This window comes from Procambarus clarkii, chromosome 25 (genome assembly GCF_040958095.1).
Source record: "Procambarus clarkii isolate CNS0578487 chromosome 25, FALCON_Pclarkii_2.0, whole genome shotgun sequence".
NCBI classification, from domain to species: domain Eukaryota; kingdom Metazoa; phylum Arthropoda; class Malacostraca; order Decapoda; family Cambaridae; genus Procambarus; species Procambarus clarkii.
Genome location: NC_091174.1, coordinates 17,318,248 through 17,330,901, shown reverse-complemented (window position 1 = coordinate 17,330,901; position 12,654 = coordinate 17,318,248). Strand labels below are relative to the sequence as shown.

At 47.7% G+C, this 12,654-nt stretch overlaps 1 protein-coding gene across 1 annotated transcript; it reads left to right on the top strand.

Moving 5' to 3' along the window:
• The first annotated feature begins 3,311 nt into the window (after positions 1–3,311).
• LOC138368422 (G protein-regulated inducer of neurite outgrowth 1-like) lies at positions 3,312–7,396 on the top strand. Its single transcript, XM_069330934.1, has 3 exons — positions 3,312–4,177; positions 4,981–5,065; positions 6,311–7,396. The coding sequence occupies exons 1-3, from the start codon at positions 3,312–3,314 to the stop codon at positions 7,394–7,396; spliced, it is 2,037 nt and encodes a 678-aa protein (XP_069187035.1).
• The last annotated feature ends 5,258 nt before the right edge of the window (positions 7,397–12,654 follow it).

The following is a 12,654-nucleotide window of genomic DNA, read 5'->3' as shown; positions in this document are numbered from 1 at the left end:
GCGACGAGAGGCAGGACAGAAGCGACGAGAGGCAGGACAGAATCGACACGAGGCAGGACAGAAGTGACGAGAGGCAGGACAGAAGCGACGAGAGGCAGGACAGAATCGACACGAGGCAGGACAGAAGCGACGAGAGGCAGGACAGAAGCGACGAGAGGCAGCAAGATATCGAAAGTCATTTTCCTGCAAAAGTCAACAGCCACAATTTGAAAAAAAATAATAATAATTTAGAGCTCTGTTGATGGAAGAGTTGTTGTTATGAGCGTCTTACGAAATACAAGACAGTTTTCTAGATGGTTGTGGGTTGTGAAATACGTGGGAGGGGAAGGTGAAGTTCAGCTGATTTTGGCGTTGTGAAACGCTGGAATTGGAAAGAGCAGCGCACGGCTAAGCCCAATCATTCCTCAGCCCACCTACCAGTCCTGGCAGTCAGCTTACCGGACAGTCAGCCTAACTGACAGTCAGCCTACCTCACAGCCACCCTACCTGACAGCCACCCTACCTCACAGCCACCCTACCTGACAACCAGCCTACCAGACAGTCAGCCTACCAGTCAGCCAGCCTACCTGACAGCCAGCCTACCAGACAGTCAGCTTACCTGACAGCCAGCCTACCTGACAGCCAACCTACCAGACAGCCAGCTTACCTGACAGCCAGCCTACCTGACAGCCAGCCTACCAGACAGCCAGCTTACCTGACAGCCAGCTTACCTGACAGCCAGCCTACCAGTCAGCCAGCCTACCTGACAGCCAGCCTACCTGACAGCCAGCCTACCAGACAGTCAGCCTACCAGTCAGCCAGCCTACCTGACAGCCAGCCTACCAGACAGTCAGCTTACCTGACAGCCAGCCTACCAGTCAGCCAGCCTACCTGACAGCCACCCTACCTGACAGCCACCCTACCAGACAACCAGCCTACCTGACAACCAGCCTACCAGACAGCCAGCCAACCTGACAGCCAGCCTACCAGACAACCAGCCTACCTGACAACCAGCCTACCAGACAGCCACCCTACCTGACAGCCAGCCTACCAGACAACCAGCCTACCTGACAACCAGCCTACCAGACAGCCAGCCAACCTGACAACCAGCCTACCATACTTCCGACCATCCAATCTACAAGAGAGAGACTCTTGCAGCCGTTCAGACACTCCGGCGGCAGCAGTCTGGCGACTTTAAGTTCCCTCCAGGAGATATTTCCCTTCAGCCTGGTCATGTGTGTGTTCCTCCCCCCACTCCACACAGTAGCCCTCCCCCCACTCCACACAGTAGCCCTCCCCCCACTCCACAGAGTAGCCCCCCCCCACTAAACAGAGTAGCCCTCCCCCCACTCCACAGAGTAGCCCTCCCCCACTCCACACAGTAGCCCTCCCCCCACTCCACACAGTAGCCCTCCCCTCACTCCACACAGTAGCCCTCCCCTCACTCCACAGAGTAGCCCTCCCCCCCTCCACACAGTAGCCCTCCCCCCACTCCACAGAGTAGCCCTCCCCCACTCCACAGAGTAGCCCTCCCCCCACTCCACAGAGTAGCCCTCCCCCACTCCACAGAGTAGCCCTCCCCCCACTCCACACAGTAGCCCTCCCCCACTCCACAGAGTAGCCCTCCCCCCACTCCACAGAGTAGCCCTCCCCCACTCCACAGAGTAGCCCTCCCCCACTCCACAGAGTAGCCCTCCCCCCACTCCACAGAGTAGCCCTCCCCCACTCCACAGAGTAGCCCTCCCCCACTCCACAGAGTAGCCCTCCCCCACTCCACAGAGTAGCCCTCCCCCACTCCACAGAGTAGCCCTCCCCCCACTCCACAGAGTAGCCCTCCCCCCACTCCACAGAGTAGCCCTCCCCCACTCCACAGAGTAGCCCTCCCCCACTCCACAGAGTAGCCCTCCCCCACTCCACAGAGTAGCCCTCCCCCCATTCCACAGAATAGCCCTCCCCCCACTCCACAGAGTAGCCCTCCCCCACTCCACAGAGTAGCCCTCCCCCCACTCCACAGAGTAGCCCTCCCCCCACTCCACAGAGTAGCCCTCCCCCACTCCACAGAGTAGCCCTCCCCCCATTCCACAGAGTAGCCCTCCCCCCACTCCACAGAGTAGCCCTCCCCCACTCCACAGAGTAGCCCTCCCCCACTCCACAGAGTAGCCCTCCCCCCATTCCACAGAGTAGCCCTCCCCCCACTCCACAGAGTAGCCCTCCCCCACTCCACAGAGTAGCCCTTCGCCCTCGTGGGTGGAGATCAATAGGGAAGTAATATAGGTGATGTAAGAAGGCAGGATAATACCATCCCTTCCTCATGTTGTTAATTCATTGAAAATTGAAAACCGTGGGCGACCGTTGCGGTGTTTTGGTAAACTGTTGTTGTTGGCAAGTTCCTGCTGACCCACGGAGCTGTTGAGCCGCCTCTCAAATGATGTTGCTGCTCTCAGCCAGGTCTGTCTGCTGTATGGACCCAACCTAGACAGTTAAGCCAAAGTCAGCAGTCATATCCCACCCATTCCATTCCACACCTGGTGGGCTAGCTGCTACACACCTGGAGCCTTAGCTGTTCCACACCTGCTACGGGTCTTTAGGGTTAGCTATTACACACCTGGTATACCGCCTTCTTAAAATCGGGTACTGACCCCCTGTCTTGACCCCCTGGAGTATGACCTCTACCATAAGCCCTTGAGCTGTTACTGCTGCCTTGACCACTGGACAGTTACCTGGCATTGACACAACCTCAATGTGCTGGTTCCGGGGATCAGGGTCCCGGCGGCCCGGTCTCTAAACCTGAATATTAAAGATGACACACTATAAAACCTTGCATAGGAGTTGCCCAATCAATAGTGAATGGCCAGAAGAGACCAAAAGACGATCAGCTGTTGTCTAGAAGAACCAAAACACGATCAGCTGTTGTCCAGAAGAACCAAAACACGATCAGCTGTTGTCCAGAAGAACCAAAACACGATCAGCTGTTGTCTAGAAGAACCAAAACACGATCAGCTGTTGTCCAGAAGAACCAAAACACGATCAGCTGTTGTCCAAAAGAACCAAAACATGATCAGCTGTTGTCTAGAAGAACCAAAACACGATCAGCTGTTGTCCAGAAGAACCAAAACACGATCAGCTGTTGTCCAGAAGAACCAAAACACGATCAGCTGTTGTCCAGAAGATAACTTGGCCAAAGTGTTATGAATGAGAGGAGATCACAGGCGTCGAGGAAGACACATGGGAACAATTCCCTCCTGGCAGCCGGAGACCAGATTGGGGGACAGAATTGCTCCAGTTGTGGGATTAGGGAAATAAAGTGAGACGACACTGGCTTCCTGCGCATCATGGGGTCATGTTTGGGGACCAGGAGCATGTCTCCCATTATCATGGTGACCTGGAGCATGTCTCCAACTATCATGGTGACCAGGAGCATGTCTCTCACCATCATGGGGACCTGGAGCATGTCTCCCACTATCATGGTAACTAGGAGCATGTCTCTCACCATCATGGGGACCAGGAGCATGTCTCCCACCGTCATGGTGACCTGGAGCATGTCACCCACCATCATGGTGACCTGGAGCATGTCTCCCACTATCATGGGGACCTGGAGCATGTCTCTCACCATCATGGGGACCTGGAGCATGTCTCCCACCATCATGGGGACCTGGAGCATGTCACCCACCATCATGGTGACCTGGAGCATGTCACCCACCATCATGGTGACCAGGAGCATGTCTCCCACCATCATGGGGACCAGAAGCATGTCTCCCACCATCATGGGGACCTGGAGCATGTCTCCCACCATCATGGGGACCAGAAGCATGTCACCCACCATCATGGTGACCTGGAGCATGTCTCCCACCGTCATGGTGACCTGGAGCATGTCACCCACCATCATGGTGACCTGGAGCATGTCACCCACCATCATGGTGACCTGGAGCATGTCACCCACCATCATGGTGACCTGGAGCATGTCACCCACCATCATGGTGACCTGGAGCATGTCACCCACCATCATGGGGACCTGGAGCATGTCTCCCACCATCATGGGGACCAGGAGCATGTCACCCACCATCATGGTGACCAGGAGCATGTCACCCACCATCATGGGGACCAGAAGCATGTCTCCCACCATCATGGTGACCTGGAGCATGTCTCCCACCATCATGGGGACCAGGAGCATGTCTCCCACCATCATGGGGACCAGGAGGTGACTGTATGAGATTAAATCAACTTCACCACTGCCAACACCACCACCACCACCACCACCACCCTCGAAACTGGCCACAGGTAAATACACAAGCAGTATTGAGCTGTCCCCCCACCCCTCTCCCCCAATACCCCTCCCTCTCCCCCAATACCCCTCCCTATCCCCCAATACCCCTCCCTAAGCATGCCAGCGGACACCTGAAGCCATCAACGGAGGCAATAGGGAGGCAGGAGCCGCCGCCCGGCCCAAGATGACAGCCAAGGGTCTTTTCAAAATGGTGTTTAGGAATTTAGCAAATTTATTAGAGCGGTTATTGCCCAGTCTTTGTGGTGGGGGGGGCGGGGTTTTGGGGAGTGTGTTGAGGGGGGGCAAGGAGGTGGGGGGGGGGAGGGTTTTGAGGTGGGGGCGAGGAGGTGTGGGGGGGGGGAGGTAGGGGTAATGCCGCCACACGCCGTCTCTTTGGCCTTTTCTGTTTCTTTCTTGTTTATTGGTCTTTTGATGTTTCTTTTGTGGCCAACTTGTCATTTTCTCCTGACGCTTCGCTATCTTTTGTGTTCTTGTTTCTTGTCGTGTGTTTGTTGGTCTGTTTGTCCTTGTTGGTATGGTTGTCTGTGTAAGTGTTTTTGTCTGTTAATCTGCTTGTCGGTCTGTTTGTGTTGGTATGTTGGTCTGTTTGTGTTGGTATGTTGGTCTGTTTGTGTTGGTATGTTGGTCTGTTTGTCTGCTGGTCTATTTGTGTCGGTCTGTCTCTGTGTAATGGTCTGTTGGTCTAATGTAATGGTCTATCCCTTTCTGTTGGACAGTAAACAAACGATTTCAAGTGTCGACACTCAGAACGATCAATCAGATGGAATAGAAGCCGCCAAGGAGAAAGGAGTCGCAGCCAAGGTAAGGCGAGACCGAGCGTTACATTCCAAATTCTGACACGAGGCATTGAGATAGACGGTCGCTGTATTTCAAGGAATTAAAAGAAGATTTCAAGACCATGAGGATAGCTGATTTTTATAAGTCGACTGTGGTATCCCAGTTACGAATTTCGTACACTGATACACTGCCCTCATTCTGATTCTCGCCAGTTACATACCCATTTCCATGACCAGGGAAATGGGTATGTATTGACATTGACTTCGTTCTACAAGAGGAATTAGAGAGAGAGGTTTCTTACCACTGGCGCTATAACAAGAGAATTATCTCTCGAAGTCTGGCCTTGGTTCAGGGAGTATTACATCATCTCTGTACCCAGGACATATAAGTTATCCTCGTACTACTTAATATACAGGATACTGAATACATCAGAGAGGTATGGGAGAAAGATAGTGTATGTGACAGTGAACGAAGGTATTTGTAAGAGAATGATTGTCTCTCAGCCCAACTTACACACCCGTGATAGCAGATTTCTGTGTACTGCGCTGTATGAGTATGCTTATCCACATACACCCAACACAAGAGTACTTGTGACGAGTGTCTCTGGATAATCTTATTTGTATTTCAGATAGAGTATGAGTGGAGACAGTCGATGTCTGGTTATGCGAGGAGATAAGGGGTTTGCAGCTGATTTGTAAGACGTGGATAAATTGTCATCATCTTGTTCAGTGTGGGTGGTGGTGAAATTATGGCAAGGAGGCCTGAGCCGGGTCACCAGCGACCTCACCCTCCTCAAAGGTCGGGGAGCTACTCCCTGCACACTCCTCGTGACATCACAGGGACCAATCAGTGGATGAGTTAAGGTAGTAGTTGCATTTTGATTGGTGTTCTATGTAGAGGTTCCAGGAGAAACAACCAAGCAAGGTTTGGGCTCATCCATCCACACCAAATTCATTCTCGGCGAGGTCGCCCTTGTGTTGAGATGTGAGCTCTGCTCCTATACAGAGTAGTAGGGATTTAATCATTACTTTTTCAGTAAATGTATGAGCATAAGGAGGCTAAGGCTTTTCATCACTCTTTAAATGTAATGGTGACCTTCTGGAATACTCGGTTTACATTAGTGTGGAGGTTTGCTGTTTCTTCTACAGATAATAAACAGGTTTGCCTGCAAAGATATATAAAGGTTTGCCTGAAAAAGTAGATGCGGGTTTGCCTGCAAAGATATATAAAGGTTTGCCTGAAAAAGTATATGCGGGTTTGCCTGCAAAGGTAGATACAGGTTTGCCTGCAAAGGTAGATGCAGGTGTTCCTGCAAAGGTAGATGCAGGTGTTCCTGCAAAGGTAGATGCAGGTGTTCCTGCAAAGGTAGATGCAGGTGTTCCTGCAAAGGTAGATGCAGGTGTTCCTGCAAAGGTAGACACAGATTTGCCTGCAAAGGTAGATTCAGGTTTGCCTGCAAAGGTAGATGCAGGATTGTCTGCAAAGGTAGATTCAGGTTTGCCTGCAAAGGTAGATTCAGGTTTGCCTGCAAAGGAAGATACAGGTTTGCCTGCAAAGGAAGATACAGGTTTGCCTGCAAAGGTAGATTCAGGTTTGCCTGCAAAGGAAGATACAGGTTTGCCTGCAAAGGAAGATACAGGTTTGCCTGCAAAGGTAGATTCAGGTTTGCCTGCAAAGGTAGATTCAGGTTTGCCTGCAAAGGTAGATTCAGGTTTGCCTGCAAAGGTAGATTCAGGTTTGCCTCCAAAGGTAGATACAGATTTGCCTGCAAAGGTAGATGCAGGTTGGCCTGCAAAGGTAGATTCAGGTTTGCCTGCAAAGGTAGATTCAGGTTTGCCTGCAAAGGTAGATGCAGGTTTGCCTGCAAAGGTAGATGCAGGTTTGCCTGCAAAGGTAGATGCAGGTTTGCCTGCAAAGGTAGATGCAGGTTTGCCTGCAAAGGTAGATGCAGGTTTGCTTGCAAAGGTAGATGCAGGTTTGCTTGCAAAGGTAGATGCAGGTTTGCCTGCAAAGGTAGATTCAGGTTTGCCTGCAAAGGTAGATTCAGGTTTGCCTGCAAAGGTAGATTCAGGTTTGCCTGCAAAGGTAGATGCAGGTTTGCCTGCAAAGGTAGATGCAGGTTTGCCTGCAAAGGTAGATGCAGGTTTGCCTCCAAAGATAGATGCAGGTTTGCCTCCAAAGGTAGATGCAGGTTTGCCTCCAAAGGTAGATGCAGGTTTGCCTCCAAAGGTAGATGCAGGTTTGCCTCCAAAGGTAGATGCAGGTTTGCCTCCAAAGGTAGATGCAGGTTTGCCTCCAAAGGTAGATGCAGGATTGCCTCCAAAGGTAGATGCAGGTTTGCCTGCAAAAGAATGACGAAGCACTATAGTTTGTGTCATTGTCAGATACGAGAATGAAGAGCAAGCACTCTGAGAGACAGAGAGCATTTTATAACAGAAGTTCCGGATTTTACTTTGTTGATTATTACTGTTTTTCCATTTGCCATTTTGCCATTTATTTGTTTAGTACACAATGCATGAACCTTCACGTGGAGTGGCTCTGCTTCTTCAGTATTTAATGTAATTGGGATGTCACAGATAACTATAGGCTCAGTTTCCACAGGATACTTATGTGTGCTGAGAACATTAATTAGTAATAGTAGTGGAAGATGGTGATTCCCACTTTTCCTGTTGTTTGTCACCATGTGTAATGGGTTTGTTATCATAACTGCTTTTGAAGCTGTGATTGTGGTGAGACTGGATGATATGCTCGTCTAGTTTAACTTATCATTAAAAGTTCTGTTATACAACACTGTAACGCATATGAGTTCATTTTTCACGCTCTTGTACACTTGTTCTAGCAAATATATTTCTATACATTTAATTTGTATATATTTGTATTAAAAATGTCTTGTGGTGATCCACCTCACTATAGTTCTCTTTGCTTCAGTTCAAGAATGATATTTCGTGAGTCTTGAACAATTCACACTCGGGTGATGTCCTCTGATTATTTTAAGGCTGACGCTCTAATCTTTTTCTCTGAGCTTCTTGTCTATTCATCCTACTTCATGTTATGAAAGGAAACAAGGAAGACATCAGCATTGGAGGTCATGGCAGAGAGGAGACAATGAGCAGCATATATATATATATATATATATATATATATATATATATATATATATGTCGTACCTAGTAGCCAGAACGCACTTCTCAGCCTGCTATGCAAGGCCCGATTTGCCTAATAAGCCAAGTTTTCATGAATTAATTGTTTTTCGACTACCTAACCTACCTAACCTAACCTAACCTAACTTTTTCGGCTACCTAACCAAACCTAACCTATAAAGATCGGTTAGGTTAGGTTAGGTAGGGTTGGTTAGGTTCGGTCATATATCTACGTTAATTTTAACTCCAATAAAAAAAAATTGACCTCATACATAATGAAATGGGTAGCTTTATCATTTCATAAGAAAAAAATTAGAAAAAATATATTAATTCAGGAAAACTTGGCTTATTAGGCAAATCGGGCCTTGAATAGTAGGCCAAAAAGTGAGTTCTGGCTACTAGGTACGACATATATATATATATATATATATATATATATATATATATATATATAATGTGTGTGTGTGTATATCACGAAAATAAACGCGTGATTAAAAATGTGAGTGTCAGACCACGGAGGAAAAATGAAACAGGAATTTCCTTAAGTACTTTCGTATATTAATACGAAAGTACTTAAAAAGTACTTCCGAAAGTACTCATTCCTTCTGAAGATGTATTAATATACGAATGTACTTAACGAAATTTCTGTTTCATTTTTCCTCCGTGATCTGACACTGTCATATATATATATATATATATATATATATATATATATATATATATATATATATATATATATATATATATATATATATATATATATATATATAGCTGGGGGCAGGGCCTCGTCACATCACAAAAAAAAAAGAGAAAAGTTTGTCCTTTCGTCTGTGGTAAGGTAATGGGAAGACACACAAAACACAAGTATATAAACACTGAAATTTTAATTACGCTAGAAAACAAGACATGAATAAAGGTAATCTCATAAAATGCAGGAAAAGTCAACAAACAAAATAACATGAATAATGTACTTTCTCGGGGGAGAGTTGTACTATAACTCGGGGGAGAGTTGCTCCGTGGGCCAGGTGTAGAATAGTGGGCCGAACAGGTGTACAGAGAACAGGTGTAGAACAGAGAACAGGTGTAGAATAGAGGGCCGCAAGCTGGCAGGAATCACTAGTTGTTCGACGTTGGCCCAATCGTCCTCCTCCTTCAGTTTACTGGGTCTATATCTGCGGTAGAGCAACTCAGGAATACTGTCAGGTTGAGTCTCAGCCTGGAAAAATAATGGTGTCAAGGTAAGATCTTCCCTCTGTAACTTACGGAACTCCAACTTGGTCAGATTCGGGGGTAGTTTCTGAGGGTCTTCGAGGGACAGCGGTAGCAGTAGAGTCAGCTGGCTGTGGTCGTGAAGCTTGTGCACGGGTGGTCACTAAAACCGGAGGAGAAACTTCCTCACTCTCTTGAACCTTTGCTGGAACATACTCCAAGATGGAATTATCCATTACAGAGGTACACACCTGGGGTTTGTCCATGACGATCAGGTTGGTCGGTTGCAGGTCTTCTGCCAAGTCGTTGCCCAGGAGAAGTTGCATTCCAGGCATGGGAAAAGGTTTTTTCCTGATGGCGACTTGGACTTCTCCGGTCACGAAGGGACAATCCAGGTGGACTCTGGCGAGAGGATAAGGAGTGGTAGCAGTGAGGTCAGTGATGAAGACAGTTTCTCCGGTGTAGGCGATATTGGGCACAGCCGACTTCAAAATAATCGATTGTAGAGCCGATGTGTCCCTCAAGATCTTCAGTTTGAAACGTCCCTCCGGATTTGAACCGTTGGTAGAGACAGTTCCAGTATACAGGTGTTTACTGAAAAGAGAAAAATCATTACCATGAACACCAACATCCATCACAGGCTTACCGGACTTAGGAGGAGTCTGCTTGGGTTTAGGTGATTCGGTGTTTCCTTTGTATTGAGACTTACCACATTTATCTATGGTATGTCCATAGAGTCTACAATACTTACAGTACAATTGCGAGCCAGCTTGATCGGTACTCACTTTCTCGTAACTGTACCTCGACTTCTTACTGGAGGATGGTTCTGGTGTCAGCCGGTGGATGAGGCTGTAAGTGTCAGCCGACTTAGCACACTTTAGGTAGTCGGTTTCTTCTTTATCTGCTAAATATAGACGGACAGGAGGCGGCACACGCCTCAAGAATTCTTCAACTAGCATGAGGTTGACGAGTTCTGCAAATGTTGAGACATGTGCTGCTTCCAGCTATTTCATAAAATATCTCCTTTTGGTATTTTGGTATTAGCAAATTCGAGAAAGGTAGTGGTACTTGCCTTCAGGTGGTCACGGAATTTCCTTCGATAACTTTCGGTGGAGAGAAGGTAGGCGTCCAACACTGCTTGTTTCAGAGTCTGGTAGTCATTCTCAGACGCCAAAGTACTGAGTGTAACTGCAGCTCTACCTGTAAGATGTACTCGTAGAAGGGTTGCCCATTGGTCGGCAGGCCAACTAAGTTGATTAGCAAGGGTTTCAGAGGTGGTGAAAAACACATCAACTTCTGTCTCTACGAATGGTGGCATTAACTTACTTGCATGTGATATATTGAAACTGACGGGAAGATTGGCGGTAGCTTGCTGGCGTTGTGCGAGGTGTGAAGTTTCCAACGCGAATTCTCGTTGACGACATTCTATAGCCAAAGTTGCTTGTTGTTTGTCATGTTCGTGTTGCATCTCCAATTGGCGTTGTTTTGTTTCAAGTTGTACTCGTTCCCGCTCACGGAGTATTGCAACCTCACGTTCCTTGAGGGCGATTTCACGTTCTTGTTCTTCCTTTCTTATGGCAGCTGCTTCCCTTTGCTGCTCGCGTTCGATCTTGGCCAGCTCTAGTTTGAGTTTCATCGTTGCCAAATCAGTTTTATCTGCAATAAAGTAACTTTCGTGAGTTTCAGAGTCTATCTTACCTTCCTCTAAGAGATGATCCAGTAACAGGTTATGTATTTCATTTTTGTGATAGCCGAGGCTATTTGAGCCACTTCCCCGACGGCAACTCGGATGGTAATCTTGGGCATAGCATTTCACCAAATCACCTCATTCTTTTATGCCCAAGATTACCATCCGAGTTGCCGTCGGGGAAGTGGCTCAAATAGCCTCGGCTATCACTTCCTTTTGACGGCCGTGATGGTCAAGCGGATTAAGGCGCCCTGTAGTTACCAGTTGCGTTGCTTCTGGGAGTATGGGTTCGAGTCACTTCTGGGGTGTGAGTTTTCATTCGCATATAGTCCTGGGGACCATTCAGGCTTGTTCGCATTTGTGTTCCTCACGTGTGCCCCAAAGAATGAGGTGATTTGGTGAAATGCTATGCCCAAGATTACCATCCGAGTTGCCGTCGGGGAAGTGGCTCAAATAGCCTCGGCTATCACTTCCTTTTGACGGCCGTGATGGTCAAGCGGATTAAGGCGCCCTGTAGTTACCAGTTGCGTTGCTTCTGGGAGTATGGGTTCGAGTCACTTCTGGGGTGTGAGTTTTCATTCGCATATAGTCCTGGGACCATTCAGGCTTGTTCGCATTTGTGTTCCTCACGTGTGCCCCAAAGAATGAGGTGATTTGGTGAAATGCTATGCCCAAGATTACCATCCGAGTTGCCGTCGGGGAAGTGGCTCAAATAGCCTCGGCTATCACTTCCTTTTGACGGCCGTGATGGTCAAGCGGATTAAGGCGCCCTGTAGTTACCAGTTGCGTTGCTTCTGGGAGTATGGGTTCGAGTCACTTCTGGGGTGTGAGTTTTCATTCATATATATATATATATAATTATATAATTTATAATATTTATAATATATATATATATAATTACAAAAAGCAGAAGCTCAAATCCCTGCAAGCACAACTAGGTGAGTACACACCCACACACACACACACACACACACACACAGGGGGCCTGGTAGCCCGGTGGATAGCACGCAGGACTCGTAATTCTGTGGCGCAGGTTCGATTCCCGCACCAGGTAGAAACAAATGGGCAAAGTTTCTTTCACCCTGAATGCCCCTCTTACCTAGCATTAAATAGGTACCTGGGAGTTAGTCAGCTGTCACGGGCTGCTTCCTGGGGTGTGTGTGTGAGTGTGTTAAAAAAAGGAAATGGTAAGTAACAGTTGATTGATTGACAGTTCAAAGGCGGGCCGAAAGGGCAGAGCTCAACCCCACAAGTACAACTAGGTGAATATAACTAGGTGAATACACACACACAATTGCATATTTAAATCTTAGAGTGGCGAGATGTCACTAGCAGCCCCAGAGGGTTCAGTTATAACACCTATCCTCTTTCTCATGTACGTAAATGATCTTCTAGATGGAATAGTTTTACTCCTCTCAATGTCTGCTGCTGATGAAGAACTTATGATGCGTATTAATACATAGAAAGACAGCAAAAAGGCTGGAAGATGACATGGAGAAACTGAGAGAATGGTTTAACAAATGGCTACAAAAGTTTTATTCAAGCTTCCGACTTATAATGCGTGTACAAGGGTGAGC